General features: G+C 45.1%; 1 protein-coding gene across 1 annotated transcript in view; it reads right to left on the bottom strand.

The window, feature by feature from the left end:
* Positions 1-22,328, bottom strand: part of TMEM132C (transmembrane protein 132C) — a gene marked incomplete at its 5' end in the record, with an annotated part of 383,597 nt that overhangs the window by 238,451 nt on the left and 122,818 nt on the right. Inside the window, one exon of the mRNA XM_082641029.1 lies at positions 13,098-13,986. Within this exon, the coding sequence (XP_082497155.1) occupies positions 13,098-13,986 (889 nt within the window). The remainder of the gene's footprint in view (positions 1-13,097; positions 13,987-22,328) is intronic.

The raw sequence follows: 22,328 nt of genomic DNA on the forward strand, positions 1-22,328 counted from the left end.
GTACCAAGCATATGTTAAATTTCTGTATCATTTATGCCTCACCATAACCCTGTAAGTAGGTCCTATTATTATTATCCTCATACAGAAATCAAGGCACAGAGAGGTTGAGGAACCTGCCTTGGTTGTACAGCTAGGAAACCCTGGGTCCAGGATTTCAATTCGATCATCCATCTCTGGAGCTTATACCTCCGTCACTATGCTCCAGTGATGGGCAGCTCTTGCTCTTTGCTGCCCAGTGTACAAATCCTCATTCTTCTACTGCCTGCATCCCAACTTTCCCTTTGTCAAGCCACTCTGCCTGTACTTTTAGTCAACAAGTTTTTAGTGGAATTAATCCACCACTTCTAACTCGAAGGGTAGTATGTTTAAATAGCTGGTCACAATAAATGTGTGAGGGCTGAGTATGTGGCTGAAACCAAGCCAAGGAGACTCAATTCCAGGACATTCATTGGACAAATTATAAAGGAAAAGTCCAACTTAAAATAGCTTTTGTTGTGGTGATGGTGGTAAAATACACATCATATAAAATTTACCATCTTAACCATTTTCAAGTGTACTGTTCAGTGGTATTAAATACATTTATAATGTACAACCAACACCACCATCCATCTCCATAATTTGATTCATCTTGTAAAAATGAAACTCTGCACCCACTGAACAATAATCCCCCATCATCCCCCCAGCCTGTCAACCACAAGTCTACTTTTTGTCTCTATGATTTTTTTTTTTTTTTTTTTTTTTTTTTTTTTTGTGGTACGTGAGCCTCTCACTGTTGTGGCCTCTCTCGTTGCAGAGCACAGGCTCCGGACATGCAGGCTCAGCGGCCATGGCTCACAGGCCCAGCCGCTCCACAGCATGTGGGATCTTCCTGGACCAGGGCACGAACCCGTGTCCCCTGCATCGGCAGGCAGACTCTCAACCACTGTGCCACCGGGGAAGCCCTGTCTCTATGATTTTGACTCATCGAAGTACCTCATGGAAGTGGAATCACACAGCATTTATCATTTTATCATTTTGACTGGCTTATTTCACTTGATATAATGTCTTCAAGGTTATTATCCATGTTGCAGCAGGTGTCAGAAGTTCCTTGCTTTTTATTAAGGTAGCATAACATTCCACTGTACATTTTGTTTATGCATTCATCCATTGATGAACACTTGGGTTTCTTCCACTTCTCGGGTGTTTTGAGTAATGCTGCAATGAACATGGGTATATAAATATCTCTTCAAGATCCTGATTTCAATTATTTTGGGTATATACACAGAAGAGGAACTGCTGGATCATATGGTAATTCTATTTTTCATTTTTTTGATGACCACCATATTGTTTTTCCCAACAGCTGCACCACTTTACATTCCCATCAATAGGACACAAGGGGTTCCAATTTCTCCACATCCTCATCAACACTTGCTATTTTCTGTTTATTGGATAGCAGCCAATCTAATGGGTGCGAGGTGCTATTTCACTGTAGAAGTCCACTTTTAAACTCTCAGCATGGGGACTTCCCTGCTGGTCCAGTGGTTAAGAATCCACCTTCCAATGCAGGGGACACGGGTTCGATCCCTGCTTAGGGAATGACGATCCCACATGCTGCAGGGCAACTAAGCCTGCGTGCTGCAACGACAGAGCCCACGTGCTCTGGAGCCCGCGAGCCACAAGCAGAGAGAAGCCCGTGCACTGCAACAGAAGATCCCGTGTGCAGCAACTAAGACCCGACGCAGCCAAATAAATAAATAAAAAATAAACTCTCAGCATGGTCGCAACTAGGAGCCACTGGGGGTCACCATGTAGGGAGCCAGCAGGAGAATTATAATGACACGTAAGGAGGGCATTTGGCTGATGGAGCTAAAGAGATTGGATGCCAGAATGGGTTGTTGAGAGGACTGCATGGCATGTTACAAATGAATGACTTGACAAACACTATGCAAATATACTCTCCTAGAATCCCAATAGGTCCACATCCAGCCAGCAGTCCCAGAGGCAGCCAGGACTTTGACTTCAGGAGTGACTGGTCCCATCCAGGTGACACTGGGTGAGAGCTGCTGAAAAGGCTATGCGTTTCTTTACTTTGTTGTAGCAATTTCCCTTTTTAAAGATGTCTCTGAAAAACTCAAAAGAAGAGAAGACTCCTTCAAGAAGGCATGTCCAAAGTGACTGCATAACACCAATTGGGGGACTTCCCTGGTGGCGCACTGGTTAAGAATCCACCTGCCAATGCAGAGGAGACAGGTTTGATCCCTGGTCCAGGAAGATCCCACATGCCGTGGAGCAACTAAGCCTGTGTGCTGCAACTACGGAGGTCCGTGCACCTAGAGCCCGTGCTCCGCAACAAGAGAAGCCACCGCAATGAGAGGCCCGCACACCGCAACGAAGAGTAGCTCCCTGCTCGCCGCAACTAGAGAAAGCCCGCACGTGGCTTTTCTTTTTATATATTTATATATTTATTTTTATCTATTTATATTCTTGGCTGTGTTGGGTCTTTGTTGCTGTGCGCAGGCTTTCTCTAGTTGCGGCGAGCAGGGACTACTCTTCGTTGCGGTGCGCGGGCCTCTCTTTGCGGTGGCTTCTCTTGTTGCGGAGCACGGGCTCTAGGCACACGGGCTTCAGTAGTTGTGGCTTGTGGGCTCAGTAGTTGTGGCTCGTGGGCTCTAGAGCCCAGGCTCAGTAGTTGTGGCGCACGGGCTTAGTTGCTCCGCCGCATGTGGGATCTTCTGGGACCAGGGCTCAAGCCTGTGTCTCCTGCAGTGGCAGGTGGATTCTTAACCACGCCAACTGGATGCTGGTATTTTAGGGACATGTAAGATGTGGTCTCTGTCTTTTAGGCACTGCCCTCACATGTGGTTCCACCTGAGGGACAGCCACCATCCAGGTCTGGGGATGCTGGTCTTTCTAGCTGTATGCTCTCAAGGCAAGATGAAGGAGGAAGAAAGTCCTAGTTGATATAAGTTAAACTAAGGGAACAAGGTCAGGCCTTGAGAATGTGGATCCACCGTGGAGGAAAGAGGGGATGGGGTGGGGTGGGGCAATGGGACTCAGCCATGTGGGGAGTGAGGTCACTGGATTCAGCTGGAGAAAACGGCTGGTAATTGGTCCTGAGATCCACAGCCCCTCTCCCCTCTCTTCTATCCCCTCTTACACCACAGCCTCTTGTCTGTCTTGATGTCCTAATTTCCAGGACCCATCCCTTCTAAGTAAAATAGTGCATCGTACTTCTGAAAGTAGACTGGAGCCAGACTGGCCCTGGGGAGCACACAAAGGACTAATAAACACAAGAAAATATGCTCAACATTGCTAGATAGGACACGGAAGCTGAAATAGCAAGAAGTTTCCAAGAAAGGTTTTATTTTTTAGTGGAAAAAAAATTCTTTTCAAAAATTTGCATGCATATGTTTTGTTCTTTAAATTTTTGAAATTAATTTTTAATTCAAGTTTTAAAGGTTACTTTCCATCGACAGTTATTACAAAGTACTGTCTCTACTCCCCGTGTCGTACGGCACATCCTTGTGACCTGCCTTACGCCCGATAGTTTGGACCTCCCCTCCCCCTCCCTCTTCCCCTCCCCCCTCCCCTCTCCCCACTGGTAATCATTAGTACCTTCTCTCTGTCTGTGCGTCTGCTTCTTTTTTGTCATATTCACTAGTTTGTTGTATTTTTAGACTCCGCCTATAAGTGATAACACACAGTATTTGTCTCTCTCTGGTTGACTTCTTTCACTTAGTGAAATAAACCAGCAGGAATGCATTCAGAATGCTTTTGAATCCGGTAAGATTTTTTTCCCCTCTCCGAGATTTTAATTCAGCTAATAACTCTTGTGGTTGCAAGCCATAAACAGTTGAAATTTCTGATATTTAGGAACCCTGGAGCAGTGACATGACACCAAAGTAGCAGCAAATCAGTACTTTAAAATACTCCAGCATATGCATATATATCTGAGTCACTTTGCTGTACACCTGAAACTAACACAACATTGTAAATCAACTATACTTCAACTTAAAAATTAAATTAAATTAAAAAACAAAATAAAAAGAGGGACTCAAAAACAAAAGAAAAAAATCCATATCAAGAAAAAAGAAATACCCCAGTATACCACAATACTAAAATTTTGACACTCTTACTGCAATGACTACCACGCCCTTAGCCAGACTCTCTTTCCCAAAATGTCCGGATAGAAAGGGACCGTGTGTCACAGGGCCACTTATGTATGTGTTATATTGTTTGCAACAGACAAAGCTGTGATCTGGGGAAACTCGAAAACTAAGATGACTTTTACATGGTTGAAAGAACGTGGAACAAAAGAGGCAGGACTTGGTCAGAAGGACTCTGCTTTTCTCTGTTCACAGAACTGGAATCAATTTTATGTTTAAATGTTTCCCACAACAGTCAAATTGTTCTCAAATGTTTCGCAGAAGCCGGGCTGCCTGGCAACCCAGATGTGTTCTGGGGGGCTGGGGAGGGGCCCCAGGCAGGAAACATTATTTCTTTACTTCTTCCCAAGCAGAAAGAAAATTGTTCCTTTTCTCTATTCCAGCAGAATACATTTAAAACGACAAGCTGGAGAAAATGAAAACAAACCTTTCCTGGGGAGGCCTTCAACAGGGAAGGCATTTTCAACACAAGTGTGGGAAAATGAGTCTCCAGAATTTTCTGAATTAGCTCCAAATTGGCAGTCAAGGCAAACACCATCCTGTTGGACGGTCTACTCCTCTTCAGGGTGAGTGTGGGGACTGTGCAGTCATTCTCGAGGGTTCTACTTGATCCTGCAGATTGAAGCTCCATTGGAAATGAAGAGCCAACAATTATCCAGGGCAAGCCAGGTATCTGGAAATTGCCTTTGAGGGTTTTTCGTATCCTCGGACACAAAAGGGATCAGGCGAAAAAAACCACACTCCCTAATATTCAATTATAACCACACACACACAGGCTGTGCTCAGAAATTAGTGGAATGGATTTGAGGGTGCAGGTCTGGACTCCCCCAACAGAGAAGGGTTTATCCTTCATGTAGCGAAGGCACACATTCTTATTCATAGCATCGCCTTCCCGCCGTGGGATGGAGCAATTCAAAAGAACCAAGGATGGCACAGTGGAAGGCACTGAAATACATCGAGTAGCCCATCTTCTCTAGGGGGCGTTGAAGAATGGCCCTTCTCCCAATTCATGTCCATCTAGAACCTCAGAATGTGACCTTACTAGTAAACAGGGTCTTTGCAGATGTAACTAGTTAAGGATCTCAAAAATGAGATCATTCTGGATTGGGGTGGGTCTTAAATCCAATGACTCATTTCTTTATTTTTTTTGTAAATTTTTATTTTATATTGGACTACTGTTGATTTCCAATATTGTGCTAGTTTCAGGGATACAGCAAAGGGATTCAGTTGTACGTATACATGTATCTATTCTTTTTCAAATTCTTTTCCCATTTAGGTTGTTACAGAATATTGAGCAGAGTTCCTTGTGCTATACAGTAAGTCCTTGTTGGTTATTTTAAATATAGTCGTGTGTATATGTTAAACTTCCAATTTATCCCTGCCCCCCTTTCCCCTCTGGTAGCCATAAGTTTGTTTTCTATGTCTGTGAGTCTGTTTCTGTTTTGTAAATAAGTTCATTTGTATCGTTGTTTTTAGATTCAGCTTATAAGCGTTATCATATGATATCTGAATGACAGTTTTCTTTACAAGAGAAAGGAGAGGGCAATTTGAGACACGGACATAGAGGAGCAACAGAGGGAAAACTGATGTGAAGACGGGGCAGAGAGTGGAGGGATGCGACCACAAGCCAAGGAACCCTAAAGGTTGACAGCAGCCACCAGCGTCTGAAAGAGGCAAAGAAGCACTCTTCTCTAGAGGCTTCAGAGGGAGCACAGCCCTGCCAGTGCCTTGATTTCAGACTTCTGGCTTCCAGAACTGTCAGAGAAAAAATTTCTGTTGTTTAAGCCATCCAGTTTGGTGCCATTTGTTACAGCAGCCCCGGGACACTAATCCATTCTACTTTGAGCCCTGACTTATGGATCAAGAGATGCAGCATGGCAACCTGCAGACACGAGTAGGTCCCCAGGCTGCACGGCGATGGCTGAAAAGTCATTTTGTTTGAAAGACCGTACACAAACCCTGCATTTCCAGCTTGTCTTCAAGACCCGTAAACCTGGTTGTCATGGTCTTGGGCTCCAGAGTGGCAACAACTGTTGGGTGTTGAGAAGAGGCTGCTCCCTTTAGAAATGCACGTGAAAAAAAAAAAAGAAACACACGTGACCCCCCTCTTGCTGCTTCCCTACCGGTCCCATCATTTCCACCACAGAGGGTGCACACATCAGACTGGCCAGCGCGTGGAGGTGGAGAACTGTGCGGACATAATATACTGCCCTCGCTGGATTAAGTGTTGATCTGGGGCGGTCTTGGGGGCTGGTTAATTGAGATTAGGGGGGCTGCTAAGGCCCTCTGAGCACTCGCCCGTCCCCCGCATACAGCTGCACGTGTCTCTATTCCCTGGCTAGCCCGTATAGACGTCTGAGGTAAGCCAGCCCATCCCTGCTTTGGCCATTCTCATTCATCCGAAACGCTGAGGCAGCTTCTCATCGTGACATGGTACAAAGCATAACCAACGCTTTAGTGTCCATGGGAAAGATTCAACCGGGCAAGATCCTAAGAATGTTGCCAAGTGTGGGAAAGGCAACAGAATATTTGATCACTTGAGGGAAAGAGCCTCAGTTAGACTAGAGTTTTATTTTCTTTAATTCGTTCCATGTTTAATATGTGGTTAAGTTTAGAGGCAAGAAAGAAAGGTCGAGACCAACCATCTTTTCTATCACACGCACTATCTATTGGGGGATACAAAGGGATGGCCAAAAAGTTCGTTTGGGTTTTTCCATACCATCTTACAATATATCCCTATGTATACATATAGTTTATACTTACATATAGTTTCTTTATATATATAATTATTTACAGATGTTTATATATAATACATATGGTTTAGTTATATATATGGCTTATTTCTATATTGTATATATGGTTTAGTTTTGTATATCGTATATTTTTGAAGTACACAATTCAGTGGTGTTCAGTATATTCACAAAGTTGTACTCCCATCTGCACTATCTAATTCCAGAATATTTTCATCCCTCCAAAAAGAAACCCCATACCCTTAGCAATCATTCACCACTGGCCATCTAGTTCACTGGGTCCTGGCCACCACTACTCTACTGTCTGTCTCTATGGACTTGCCTATTCTAGATATTTCCTATACACAGAATCGTACCACACGTGGTCTTTTGTGTCTGGCTTCTTCCACTCAGCGCCATGTTTTCAAGGTTCATCCACAATGGTAGCCCATATCAATACTTCGTGCCTTTCTACGGCCACAGTCTATTCCATTGTAGGAATATATCACAATTCACTAATTCATTCACCCATGTAAGGAACGTTTGGGTTGTCTCCATGTTTTGGCTCTTGTGAATAAGGCTGCTATGACCATTTGTGTATTTTGTGTATTTGTGTATAATTAAGTGTAAGTAGACTTAGTAGTGAAGCTCCGTGATGGGCTTCAGTCTATTAGGAGAGAGATGCCCCATGAATCCCACCATCCACCCACCGGGGGGGATCCTGAGACTCTGCCCTCTGCCCTGGGCTGGTTAGGAACAAGATTTGTCTGTAAAAGATGAACCTCAAAAAATCCTTGTAGAGTTGGAGACAGCCAGGCTCTGCACTTTACCTGCATTCCCTTGTTATACGCCGAGGTTCTAGAAATAAATCCACCTACAAATCTCATCCTGCTTAAAGAAAAATAATACTTCCCTAACATTCTTCTTCCTTTGGCACATCTCCTTAAAAGCTTCTTGTCTGACCGCACCCTTCATCCTTGTTGTTTATTTATTGGAAAGATGCTGGGGACAGAAAGCAGCACTTAAATGCACATGACGTTGTGTTGATTTGGCTGGGGGCATTAGTTATTAACAAGAATGACTGTGCATATACCTCCCAGCCACACCAGGACAGAGGTAATGAATCAGTAGGTCCCACATCCAATAGCCAGGAAGGAACAGAACGATACCCCTTGCACCCCAGTGGAGGGCTGCCTCACTACTTGCTCCCTTAATTTGTGGTCCTGCCTCTACAAAGCAAGGGCTTTTCAGACTGGACGCCTGGCATAGTGTCATTTTTCTTCTACTCCTTTATTCTTCTGGGAGAATTACCTTGTGACTTCACCATGTTTTACTTAAAAAGGAAAAATCACCTCTTAGGATTTAAACCCTGAAGGCTCCATGATCACCACTGATACACAAACTTTACCCAGAAAAGGACAAAGCAGCCATGCCAACGGTTGTTCTGTTGTCAGTTCTTGTGGAGAGAAAGAGATGGAAGGATTTCTATTTCTGCTCGTGGGGGTCATGACTTGTTCTGAAGAGTCAGCTACCTTTGAGGGGAGGCGTGGTGGCCGGACCACCGGCTGACAGGACTTGGGATAACTACCTGAGCTCGACAGAAATCCAGAAACACATGGAATCAAGACAGGTGATGCCAAGTATCTTGTTTTCTCTCTTCCTCAGTCACCTGTGAAATAGTTTGGATCTTTTGATTTTCAGTTGATTATACTGATCAGACACTTAACTCTTGATGGGGAAGGAACAGAATGAGGGAGTACACGGTCAGAAGAGAAACCGAGGAAATACGGTCTCAGCAGCTTTTGACTTTGGTCAGACGCCTAGGATGAGTCAGACCATTTCTTCATTTCCCACCCAAATCTCCGCACAGACCATCCAGATATCCATACCCTCTGCACGTCAAAGGTGTAGACCAGTGGCTGTCAAATGGGGTGATATTGTCCCTCAAGGGATATCTGTCAATGTCTGGAGACAATTTGGTTGTCACAACTGAAGAGAAGGTACCACTGTTAGTGGGTGGAGGCCAGAGATGCGGCTAAACATCCTACAATGCACAGGATGGCCTCACGACAAAGAATGATCCGGCCCCAAATGCCCATCTTGCAGAGGTTGAGAAATCCTGGCGTAGACTAAACCAGTTGGTATGCTACTTATATTCTTTTCATTATGAGACTCGAGATAGGATATTTGCTATGTGTAAGCTCATGGTAGCAGCATAATGTAATCTTGTAAAGAGGAAAGACTCTTTATGACTCTCTTAGCATCCCTAATTCCAATCACAAATTTGCGGGGTTCTGAATTAGTTACACTTGGAGGAGGACATCTCCCGACCGTTTCTGTGAATTAGGGATTTCAATTAAGCAAGCTTATTTTAAAAGGGAGAGGACCAGTGAACCACTGCCTTGGCTTCTTTAGGGATCAATTTCAGTTGCTTCCTGCTAATAAGATCAGAGGTGCCACGGTGTCCCCTACTCTTCCCTTCAAAGACCTGCAAGGTAAAGAGTGAGCTACCTGCCTAACACCTGCAACATGAGATAATGTGAATGTTGGTCCCAACACAGGGAGTAATTCCGCAAACCCAGTCTAAGATTGAGCTTTGAGTAAGAAGTGCGGTCCTCAGCATCCCGGGTTGTCAGCAGCATTCAGGTACGTGGAAATGGCATTGGGAATTATCAGGACTGATGACCCCAATTGTCAATATGTTTTGAAAACCCTCAGAATAGGGAATAATGCTTATGCTTGCTGTAAGGAATCTTGATATTATTTCAAGAAGATTCAGTTAGTAAGTCATGAAGGAAAACATCCATGAAAAGGCACATCATGGTATAAATTTGACATTAGGTATTTGCTTTTGCATCGATTCAATAAATGTTTACTAGTCCTTGACTACTGGGTTGGCCAAAAAGTTCATCTGGGTTTTCCCATTAACACCTTCTGGAAAAATCCGAATGAACCTTTTGGCCAACCCAATATGTGCTAAGCCGTATCCCAGGGGACAAGGACTGATACCCATGGAACTGACCTACTTAGAAGTATCCGTAAAACATATCCAGTTAGGTATTTTCCTTTACGTTGGCCATTATTTTATGTTTCTATTTTTCCAAAATAGGTTTCTAAAATAACGTTATATCCACAGGAAACAAAGCTTCAACCTCCACACCTTGACTGAGTCTCAGGAACCAATCTGATCATAAAGCAGGGATCGCCTTTGAATTAAACGCATGACATAGCTAACGAAATGCAGGCTGCTTCCTCGAGCCTGTGGAAGAGAGTATCATTTGTGAAAACGATCTCAGAAAGGAGGCTTAGGCCAAGTGTCCATGTATGTTATTGGCCCTATAAAAATTCCCAAGAAGTTTGGGTTGTCTTCAAGCATCATAGCCTTGTCGGCAAAGCCATCTTCCAAGGAGGCAGTGGAGAATGTCTTTGGATTTCACAGTCAGGAGGGGTGTAGCAAAGTCCCTCCCCCCCCAAAAAAGACCCCCATGAATTTCGCAGCTGGGTTCCAGTGATGGGCCAGATGGATTTCTCCTGTAATTGACTGAACCAGTGACCATCACTGGAGACAGTTAGATAAAGGTGGATTTCCACGAGCTGCTACTTTTACTAGGAAGAAAGTGGTGTTTCCCAGACTTCAGTAAGCCTCATGCAAACCTCACTATTTTGCCACATCTGTGTACATCTTTTTGTGTTTTCTTACTGAATATTTTTTTCCTTAGAATAATGAATTTATAAATTAAAATTAATTTAAAATGAGATACGTTATCTGGAAAGGGAACACCTACTTTACCCACAGCCTCTCCATACCAATCAGGGCAGCTGCATCCTTCACGCCCAATGTCTTGGAGCCATTCTTGACTCTGTTTCTCCTCCACCTCCTCTCTCTCCCCAGGACTCTGATCCGTGGGTGGAGAGATCAGGAAGGCAGAGATAGGGCTATTGCCCTGCCCGGCATCAAGCAACATCCATGTCGTTCCAACCCTCCGGGCTCCCAAAGCTCTTGTCATTATAAAGCAATTTTTTTTCTCTTTAAACAAAAGCATGGTGAAGTGAGAATCAATACAGCTTTCAGAACAGACCTGGTAGCTGTTGTTTTATGCAAAGCACAATATCCTTTCACTGCTCAAATAGAATTCAATGCTTATTGAAGTTTTGATGGATGTTCAAAAACAACCCTTCATAGAAGCACTTTTATGTGCCAGATACTGTTGTAAGCATCTCACAAATAAATACTAGCCCACTGAATCTTCCCGTCCCTATGGCAGTAGGTACCAGCATCTCATCTGAATTAGGAAACTAAGGCACATGGAGATGGGGTGGCATGCCTACAGTCACCAAGCCAGGAAGCAGACCAGCATTGAGGCCAGCTGGTTGCAGGACCTGTGTTCTCCCACATCATGCTCACCTTTGTGATGAAAAATACAGAAAACAGCTTCTCCTCTCCAGTGAACCAGGTCTGAGTGTCCCACCTGCAGCAGAAGGCCCCGCATCTTACACGTGGGGACCCAGTGGCTCAAGCAGACTCACCCCTCAAGCCTGCTGTGCTGAAGAGGGAAGCTAAGGATAAGTACAAGTGGGAAGATACTTATGACTCTGGAATCTTAAAACTTGTTAGCAGTACGATTGATTCCCTCTTCTGTCCCTCTTTTCCAAAGCTCGGGATTGATATATTTATTTTACAATAGAAGGACATGAGACCAGGGTGTTAACAGACTCAGTGGAAATGAAACTCAAACCTTCCAGATCAGTGTCTTTCCCCATCCAAGGCAGGAGGAAGCAAACCTGGATCCTTCTATCTCAATATCTGCTATCCTGGCCCTGCAGTTATAAGGCTGACGCTTGCATTAAGACACTGAGTTTATCCTCGCCCCCACCCCAAAGGCAGCAGGCACCAGGCTGACCATCCATCAGTGCAAATACGATGGGAATTTTTCCCACAGGGCACAGTTTATATTTTGTAGAAGATGCAGGACTGCCTAACGCCACTGAAAGTGATGCTGTAAAGCCCTTGATCAAATCCCAAACCACTGTCAAAGAAGGATCTGGTAAAACCAGTCCACTTAAAACTTGAAAGAAAACATCATAAGGATGACGACTAGACAGACACTTCAGAAGAGAATTATTCGAATCCAAAGGACTAAGAAATGCCTCAAGAAACGTATTAAAACCCTTGAAAATGGACCATTCTTATTATCCGACAACACAATTTAAACCAAAATGAAACATGCTATAAGATGCCATCATTTTAGTTTGCGAATATTTTCCCAAGCAACTCAAGCAACATGTGATTAATTTCTTATTCTAAAAAGAACCAAAGCACAGCTGCAATTACAACCTAAGTCCTTTTTAATGATACCAGACAAAAACCTGCTATTTATCATCCTTATCTTTTAAACAAACCTCAAGCAAATAGTTTTTCATTTTAATGAAATCCTGGGCCACATTTTAAGAGGATTTGCTTCAGGTGGCTTGCCCCCCATTATTAGTTATCCTCAGATAACAGGCGTTCCTGATCTGAACCTTAGAATCACTGTGCAGGGAAAGAGCCCATTATAAGTTTGGGGTGATCTGCTGAACCAACAGAGGTGATGGTAGGTGGGTTGTTCTGTAGTTGTTTCAATTTAGTTTTCTTTTTTCTTTTTTTATGAGATGGAATACCTCTGCTAAAGAATCTTCTGTTGGGCAGACTCCCTGAATCATTGCTAAACTGTACTCACAAACTGGGGTTTTCCCACCGCTAACTGGAAAAATTTAACCTCACCAAAAAAAAAAAAAAAAAAAAAAAGATACTATCCTTGGCTTCTTTTTTTTTTTTTTTCACGTTTACACCCCAAATGAGATAGCAGAGATTGAGATATGCCTATGTCTTTTCTTGGGCCCCCTGAACATATACTTTGCCATGCAACCAAGTATTTGTACATGTATAAAACAATCTGAAGCTTAAAAGAAGTCATATCCCTCTGCCAATTCAAAGGAAATGCAAGGTCAGAAGACAGTGGTTAAGTTAGTCTTGTTTCTTAGGGGTGCAGTTCCGGCCCTCTTTCTCCCACCCCCTAATATACAGCGAAGCTGCTGAAAGCCTGTGGCCGGGTGCAGAATTTGGCTTCTACTTTGAAGCCGGAGCGTCCCTGAAGGCGGTGAAGATGGAATCTTCTCAAATCTGCACCCCACCTTCCCATCCGGCGTCACCGTAGGCGCGCCCCAGACTACAGTGGGCACCTACCTCAAGATGAAGAAGTCCACGCTGGAATTGCTGGCCACGGTGACATAGGCAGTGACTACGTCTCCTTGCTTGGCCGGCCGGGAGGGCAGCCAGACGGCCACGTTGCCATCCAGGCGCAACTCGTTGAGCTGGGCGCTGTCCTGGGCCCGGTAGAGGCCGACGGCGCCGATCCTCTGCAGGTGGGACGTGCTCTCCTCCAGCCCGTCCTTCCCGGGGCGGATGGCATTGCCCTTCCGGACGTCGCCGCCGGCACAGTCTCCGCGCTCGTCCCCGGGCTGCAGGGCGTAGTAGAGCTCCACGGGGCTGCCCTCGGGGGGCTCGGGCGACTTCTTCCTCCCGGCCACCACCGTGGGGGGCCCGAACCAGGCGGCCGGGAGCTCCAGCTGCGCCACGCACAGCCCCAGGGCCCCCTGCAGCCGGCAGCTGCTCCTCACCTCCCGTGTCTCCCGGAAGGCGAACACCCGCAGGCAGGGCAGCCTCTGCAAGGGGCCGGCGTCGTCCCAGTCCCTGCCCACCACGTGGAACAGCACCTGCACGCGGGGCCGGCTCAGGGAGACCTTGTCCCGCAGGATGTGTGCTTTCAGCTTCCAGTTGAAATTAACCTTGTCGGTGGCACCCAAAAAGTCTGGCGTCGACATCAGGTCTGGGGGCACGACCTTTTCCACCGAAAAAGGCCCATAGCTGGCATTTAAGATCGGGGGCCGCCTGGCTTTGTAGGGGAAGAAGGACTCGACTCGGGACTGCAGGCTGGAGTTGCGTGTCAAGTCCTGGTTGGTCTCCTTCAGGAAGAAGGAGGTCTCCGCTCTGAGCACGTGGTAGGTCACGGGCAGATAAGGGGGCAGCGAGGAAAACCTCTGGATGTTGTCTGTGACCCCACGGCCCTCGATCACTGCAGGGGGGAAAGAAAAAAAAGAAAAGACAAAGATGGGGTTATTCTGGGCTCCTTAGAGGTCACTTAGGAACGAGGGGTAATTGACGAGCAATTTAGAAACGAGGGTAAACATTCCGCAGTCCACTTGGCTAGGATTTTCATGTTCCTTCGGGGATCAGCCAGTAAATGACTACATGCTCCGAAAATTACCTGCGTGTATTAGGTCGAAACCTATGAAAGGGAGATTTTTGTCCATTAAGAATTGTTGAACGGTGGCAATTTTATGGAGCCTGATCTAATGCTGGCAAGTGTAGGAGTGTAAAGTGGGTGTATTTATTAATGAGTTTCAAACATTTTTAATGACACTGGTACATGAAGAGAAAACCAGACCAGTGGGAGAGAACAGCTCATAAATAAGCCCCTGTACCTCTAGACATTTCGTATGTTTTAAAGGTGGCACCACAAATCATGAGGCAGAGACAGACTTTAAATGGTACTAGGGCAACCGGCCAGCCGTTTGGCAAAATGATACAATTAGGGCCGTACCTCACACCATACACAAGAATGAACTTCAAGTGCATCAGTGATCTAGATGTAAAACAATGACGTTTTTTCACTACTGAATGAAAATGTGATTTCCTCTCTAACCTGGGTCTAGGGAAAGCTAACGATGACTCAAACGCCGAATGCAATTAAACAATGATAAACGTGCCTGTGTAAAAATTTTACAAGATCTTGCTCATAGCCAAAAATATCATAAAGTCGAAAGAAAAACAGCAAGCTGGGAGCCATTGCAAACTGCTCACTTACGGCGCTCAACTCAGCCTGCAGGTGGGTTCTGTTTGGCCCACGGTATTTTAAAAGATGGCTATGAATGGGAACCTTTTTTAAAAACTGGGGAGTATCTGGGTTTCCAGCTTCTCTACAAACATGCGAGGAGTGGCAGCATGTAGGCTGTCTGCCCACCCGGCAACAGTAAGAGAACAGACCCAGCAAACCACCTTGCTCAGTAACACTTCCTGCTGGACCCTCAGGAGCATCTGAGTTGAAAAGCACCAGTTAGAATCTCCAGCCGGGTAAGTCAATGTACACTGGAGGCTGGAGGTTCAACACTGAGCCAGGGAAAAGCAGCACATCACTCCCATCTTCCTGTCTTTCTCTGTCCATCACCCACATCATTAGCAGTACAACCAGCTGCCTCCTTGCTGACTGAAGGTTGCCCTCTAAAGCTTCCCCGTGGGTTGATACTTCCATTGCTGGGGACTCGCTGCTCACCCAGGGCACAAGAGGTTACTGCGCCCCAACTGCTAACTTTGCAAAGCCCAGGAAAGACCATCGCCTGCGCCTCGTCTTTCAGAACCAGACCAGAAAACCCACATAAGCCCCCATTCATATACTGAGAGCGAACACGGGCATTCCTCTCCCCTGATGCTCCAACCTCCCCTGCTGTCCCTGCTTCTAACTGCAGCCAGCACAGCCCATCCAGCCTATGGGGCTACCCCATGCCTCTCTCCTCTGGAACTTCCCCTAATCCTCTTCCGGCCGGGGCGCTGGCTAGCAGATCAAAGCTGCCTTTGGTGCGGCAGCTGAACGGCCTTAGGTTGTCACGATGGCTTTTCAAAGAAATAGCTTTCTCCTTTGTTCTTCGCCCAGAGGCGTTGTTCTGAGGTCACCGGTAACACGGGTACTTTGTGCCTCTCTCTTTAGGGATATTTTGCTGCTTCCCTTTTAACCCACTCATTTCAGGACCAGATTAAAACACTCTCAGAAGGCCCTGCATAACATTCTAGAAAAGGTTCTGGCTCTATGTGTTTAAAGAAAATCATTGACTCTTTTTTTTTTTTAAACATCTTTATTGGAGTATAATTGCTTTACAATGGTGTGTTAGTTTCTGCTTTACAACAAAGTGAATCAGTTATACATATACATACGTTCCCATATCTCTTCCCTCTTGCGTCTCCCTCCCTCCCACCTTCCATATCCCACCCCTCTAGGTGGTCACAAAGCACCGAGCTGATCTCCCTGTGCTATGCGACTGCTTCCCACTAGCTATCTATTTTACGTTTGGTAGTGTATATATGTCCATGCCACTCTCTCACTTCGTCACACTGACAAAGGATTAATCTCCAAGATTTACAAGCAGCTCATGCAGCTCAATAACAAAAAAACAAATGACCCAATCCAAAAATGGGTAGAAGATCTAAATAGATATTTCTCCAAAGAAGATATACAGATTGCCAACAAACACATGAAAGGATGCTCAACATCATTAATCATTAGAGAAATGCAAATCAAAACTACAATGAGATATCATCTCACACTAGTCAGAATGGCCATCATCAAAAAATCTAGAAACAATAAATGATGGAGAGGGTGTGGAGAAAAGGGAACACTCTTGCACTGTTGGTGGGAATGTAAATTGATACAGCCGCTATGGAGAACAGTATGGAGGTTCCTTAAAAAACTAAAAATAGAATTACCATACGACCCAGCCATCCCACTACTGGGCATATACCCTGAGAAAACCATAATTCAAAAAGAGTCACGTACCAAAATGTTCACTGAAGCTCTATTTACAATAGCCGGAACATGGAAGCAACCTAAGTGTCCATCATCGGATGAATGGATAAAGAACATGTGGCACATATATACAATGGACTATGACTCAGCCATAAAAAGAAACGAAATTGAGATATTTGTAGTGAGGTAGATGGACCTAGAGTCTGTCATACAGAGTGAAGTCAGTCAGAAAGAGAAAAACAAATACCATATGCTAACACATATATATGGAATCTAAGAAAAAAAAAAAGGTCATGAAGAACCTAGGGGCAAGACGGGAATAAAGACACAGACCTACTAGAGAATGGGTAATCACTGACTCTTTAAGCAACTTGTAGAATTGTGTCAAACCCAATGGACTCATTACTACATTTAACGCTTTTATTCTGAGGTATTCATCCCTCTCCAAAAAAGCTTTTAAACCTTGAAGGGTAGAGATTGAGAGACTCGTTGTTTGGAAAAGAGAGTGGGCCAAGGCCTCTCTGAAGGAACAGAGGTAGGATTCTAAGGCCCGTCTGTGCAGGGTGAATTCCACAACAGGGAAGCTTGTCAACACGCTTTCTTATCATTCTTCACTCTTCTTGCACATACAAATTCCTTTTTTCTCCTTTTTTTTGGTCTTTTTACTTTTCAAAAAATCCTAAAAGTGAACCTTTTGCTTTGAAGCAAATGCTGAGTTTATTTTCAATAAGATAAAGCGGAAGTGGGCTTGCTGTCCTCTTATCTCCTCTCTGAGGATTCTTCCATCATTTAACTCCCTCTTTATCTTTCGTGTGGAACAAAAAGCGCCTCTAGCTCATACCTTCCTGCTGAACCTAGTTCTGAAGTTTTTCAGTTCATGAGAGATTTAACTCGAGCCAAGAAGAGACAGACATTGTAAAGAAGGGAGTGGGATCTAGTACAGTGGTTAAAGACATGATGTTTTGCTATAGAGATGTAGAGTTGATCTACTCAATACCCATGTGATCTCGGGCAAGTTCTTACCTTCTTGGACAGTTTCAGTTTCTATAGATAAATGGCTGGCTGGATGATTGGATGGATGGAGGGAGGGAGGGAGGGAGGGATGGATGGAGGGATGGAAGGATGGATCAATGGCTGGCTGGATGGGTCAATGGTTGGATGAATGTTTGGATGTATGTATGTATGGATCAACGGTTGGATGAGTGTTTGGATGGATGGGTGGATCAATGGTTGGATAGATGTTTGGATGGAAGTCTGTATGGATCAACAGTTGGATGAATGTTTGGATGGATGGGTGGATCAATGGTCGGATGGATGTTTGGATGTATGTATGGATGGATGGATGGATCAATGTTTGGATGGATGGATGGATGGGTGGATGGATCAATGGTTGGATGGATGTTTGGATGGAAGTCTGTATGGATCAACAGTTGGATGAATGTTTGGATGGATGGGTGGATCAATGGTTGGATGGATGTTTGGATGGAAGTATGTATGGATCAACAGTTGGATGAATGTTTGGATGGATGGGTGGATCAATGGTTGGATGGATGTTTGGATGGATGGGTGGATCAATGGTTGGATGGATGTTTGGATGGATGGGTGGATCGATGGTTGGATGGATGTTTGGATGTTTGGATGGATGGATGGATGGATCAATGGTTGGATGGATGTTTGGATGGATGGGTGGATCAATGGTTGGATGGATGTTTGGATGTTTGGACGGATGGATGGATGGATCAATGGTTGGATGGATGGGTCAATGGTTGGATGAATGTTTGGATGTATGTATGTATGGATCAACGATTGGATGAGTGTTTGGATGGATGGGTGGATCAATGGTTGGATGGATGTTTGGATGGAAGTCTGTATGGATCAACAGTTGGATGAATGTTTGGATGGATGGGTGGATCAATGGTTGGATGGATGGATGGATCAACGGTTGGATGTATGTATGGATGGATGGGTGGATCAATGGTTGGATGGATGTTTGGATGGATGGATGGATCAATGGTTGGATGGATGTTTGGATGGATGGATGGATCAATGGTTGGATGGATGTTTGGATGTATGTATGGATGGAGGGGTGGATCAACGGTTGGATGAATGTTTGGATGGATGGGTGGATCAATGGTTGGATGGATGTTTGATGTATGTATGTATGGATGGATGGATCAATGGTTGGATGGATGTTTGGATGGATGGATGGATCAATGGTTGGATGGATGTTTGGATGTATGTATGGATGGAGGGGTGGATCAACGGTTGGATGAATGTTTGGATGGATGGGTGGATCGATGGTTGGATGGATGTTTGGATGGATGGATGGATGGATCAATGGTTGGATGGATGTTTGGATGGATGGATGGATCAATGGTTGGATGGATGTTTGGATGTATGTATGGATGGAGGGGTGGATCAACGGTTGGATGAATGTTTGGATGGATGGGTGGATCAATGGTTGGATGGATGTTTGATGTATGTATGTATGGATGGATGGATCAATGGTTGGATGGATGTTTGGATGGATGGATGGGTCAATGGTTGGATGAATGTTTGGATGGATGGATGGATGGATCAACGGTTGGATGAATGTTTGGATGGATGGGTGGATCAATGGTTGGATGGATGTTTGGATGGATGGATGGATGGATGGATGGATCAACGGTTGGATGAACGTTTGGATGGATGGATGGATCAATGGTTGGATGGATGTTTGGACGGATGGATGGATCAATGGTTGGATGGATGTTTGGACGGATGGATGGATGGATGGATCAATGGTTGGATGGATGTTTGGATGGATGGATGGCTCAATGGTTGGATGGATGTTTGGACGGATGGATGGCTCAATGGTTGGATGGATGTTTGGACGGATGGATGGCTCAATGGTTGGATGGATGTTGGACGGATGGATGGATGGGTGCACAGGTAGACAGATTTCATTATATAGGATCTAATACTACCTGTTGTAGAGCAATTACAAAATGGCTCCCATTATCCTCCTCTTTCTACACCTTTTGTGTGTGACTTTGCAATTTTCCCTTCAAAATTAGGAGTCTATTTCCCCACTCCTTGAATCTAGGTTGGCCTTGAATTTGCTGTGGTCAGCAGAATATGGCGGAAGTGGCGATGTGCCAATTCCAAGCTCAGGTTTCCACTAACTCTCTTTTGAATTTCTGCAGAGACCATGTGAAGGAAAGCAGAGTTATTCTAGTGGAGGCCATCCCAAATCAGCCAACCCAGAGCCTGCAGCCACCCCCAAACAGGTGAGAGAGCCCAGCCAAAATTAGCCAAGTTCAGCCAAGATCGGTCACCCCTAGACTCATGAGAAATGAAAAGTGAACTAGGTCTCTAAATTTGGAGGTGGTTTTTTATGCAGCAACACCTGATGGGGTAACTAATAAATATCAAGAGATTACCAAGGGTAAGAAACTAAACAAATACAGTGACACCAACATGAGACTTCCTCCTCCTCGAGGGAATTAGACTAATTCAGACAGAACTGAAAAGGGAATCACTTTCTCATTGGTAAGACTCAGGTGGTTTCCCACCTTGTAGGTGTACCTGCAATACCCAACCTCATAGACACTCATGAAAATGGCCCCCCTGGAGCTGTGCAAGGCCTGTCTGCACAGTCACATGTTGTGACACCATGTGGATCTCCCAAGCTCATCTCACATTTTGGGGAGCCCTCATCTAGCAGATTAAGGGACCCGTGGTGGTTACCAGCCGTTGTGGTATTTCTCTCCTGACGCTCTATCTGCTGATTGCAAGGAAACCATTCCACGGTTGCCGTGACCTAGTGAAACACAGACAGATACCCACCCTCTAATTCTGGTTCATCCACTCATAGCAGCGTCTCCCAGAAAGACAGGATTATTGAGTAATTTTTACCCATCTGAAACAATACCCCTGGAAAAGTCCGATGCTGATTGCCTACGGACGTGGAGAGGGGAAGAGGAGAGAAGCTGACAGCTGCCCCTCTGCATCTGGCCTCCCAGCTGACAGCACGTTCATTTGCTGTCTCCCTTCCTGTTTATCCATTTTCTTTATCTGTGGTTGCCTGTCAGTGTTGGGATATCGTGTCCTCCATCGGCCGTTCATCAGAGAACTCTACTGCAAAGCTGGCTGCCGGAAATTGAGTTTTTGAGATTCTGAGATAGTGGACGCAGGAGGTGTCGATAGTGGACGCAGGAGGTGTCCATGCCACTTAGCACCCAGACAGAACAACACCAGGGGAAATGACCCTTCAGCGAACATCATGTGCCACCTCCACTGCGATGCTCGCTTTGGGATGTGTTGACCGAGATGGATTCTTTAGCATTAATTCTCTCTGAGCTGTGACATGAAGGATGGGTTGGATCTCAGGAGGGTGACTGGAATAGGGGAAGGATCCTTGGGTGGGGGGGGGCGGGGCACAGCACCAGGAAAGGGTCCGTGGAGGGAAAGCTCAGGAGCTGGGTGTGTGAGGAGTGGGGAAGTTGGTCTAGAAAGCGGGGCCGGGGCCCACTGTTGCCCTGAATGTGGTAAGCGATGGATGCTCATGTGGTACTTTGGTGAAAATGCCAGGTCCCGGTTTGCTTGTCAGTTAAATAAGCGACAAACAAACCTCGCTGGACTAATCCAGAGGCAAAAGTCGTGCTGTTTTAGGATGTGCAAAGGTCCTTCCTAAAGCGTATCAGAGGTTCTCAACTGAGGGTGACTTTGCACCCTGGAGATGCCTGGCAACGTCCACAGGAGACATGTGTGATTTTCACAGCTGGGTGTTACTGTCACCTAGTGGGGTGAGACTAGCGATGCTGAGAACATCCTACAATGCACGGGACAGCCCCCCGCCACAAAGAAACGTCCAGTCCAAAACGCCGGTAGTGCCAAGGATGAGAAACCCTGATCTAGCTCGATTCACAGCAGGTGTTCAGAGGTTTGTCACAGGTGCCAGAGAGACAGGAGAAAGGACTGTAACCAAACCCTCTCCAGCCCAGTGGGTAAGAGCACTCCCAAAGCCAGACCCCATCCAAAAATGAACCCCTGTCCCCAACGTATTAGGTAAGTTTTTGTTTTTTTTGCAAATACCTTAAACTTTTGAGTTTGAGAATCTTCATCTTTAAAGTGGGAATCATATCAAAACCAATTCCCTTAGAGCAATAAAGAAAGTACCCAATACCTAGAACATGCCTAATAATTGGGGAGAAGTTTCTGTTCCTGTTATTATGGCCATTACCATTATTTCAATCCTGTTGATAAGTTATAGTAAAAAGGTTTTCAGGCTACAGCAACATGAAAAAAATAGGTGATAACCATAATTCGTAAAAAAAAAAAAATTGGGTGACAGCCATGTGAGAAAAGAAATCTGAAATCAAGAGAGGTGGGCTCTTTTTATAACTTCAATGGCCTGTTCCGACATCTCCAGTTTACCTGTATGATATCAGAAACCTACGACACAGAAGCCTGCCTTTCCCCACAAGCCTCAAGGAAAACCCTGATTGGACTTTCCTTCCAAGTCATCGTAGCTTACTTGAAACACAAGCCGGCCGGAGCACTTGGAAGGTTTTTTCTTCTCTCTCCCCACCATTTGTGATTTATTAACATTCGCCAGACACAAAATGTCTCTCTCTGATAAATATGGCGCATTGTTACTTTTTTTCTTGAAACAAAAGGCACCTTTTTGATAAATGGATTATTTGATTTCAATGCCTCTTCTGAACAAACCTCCCCCCAATATCCTCTGCTGAAATTACATAGTGTGGTTTGCAATTTCGAAACAGTAAAACTCTCCTTTAAAGGAGCAGGTACTTATATTCCCCTTGGAGGCCATGGGGGGGTATCCCCACCACCCC

This window comes from Mesoplodon mirus, assembly GCF_964341445.2.
Source record: "Mesoplodon mirus genome assembly, chromosome: 13".
In the NCBI taxonomy this organism is placed as follows: Eukaryota; Metazoa; Chordata; class Mammalia; order Artiodactyla; family Ziphiidae; genus Mesoplodon; species Mesoplodon mirus.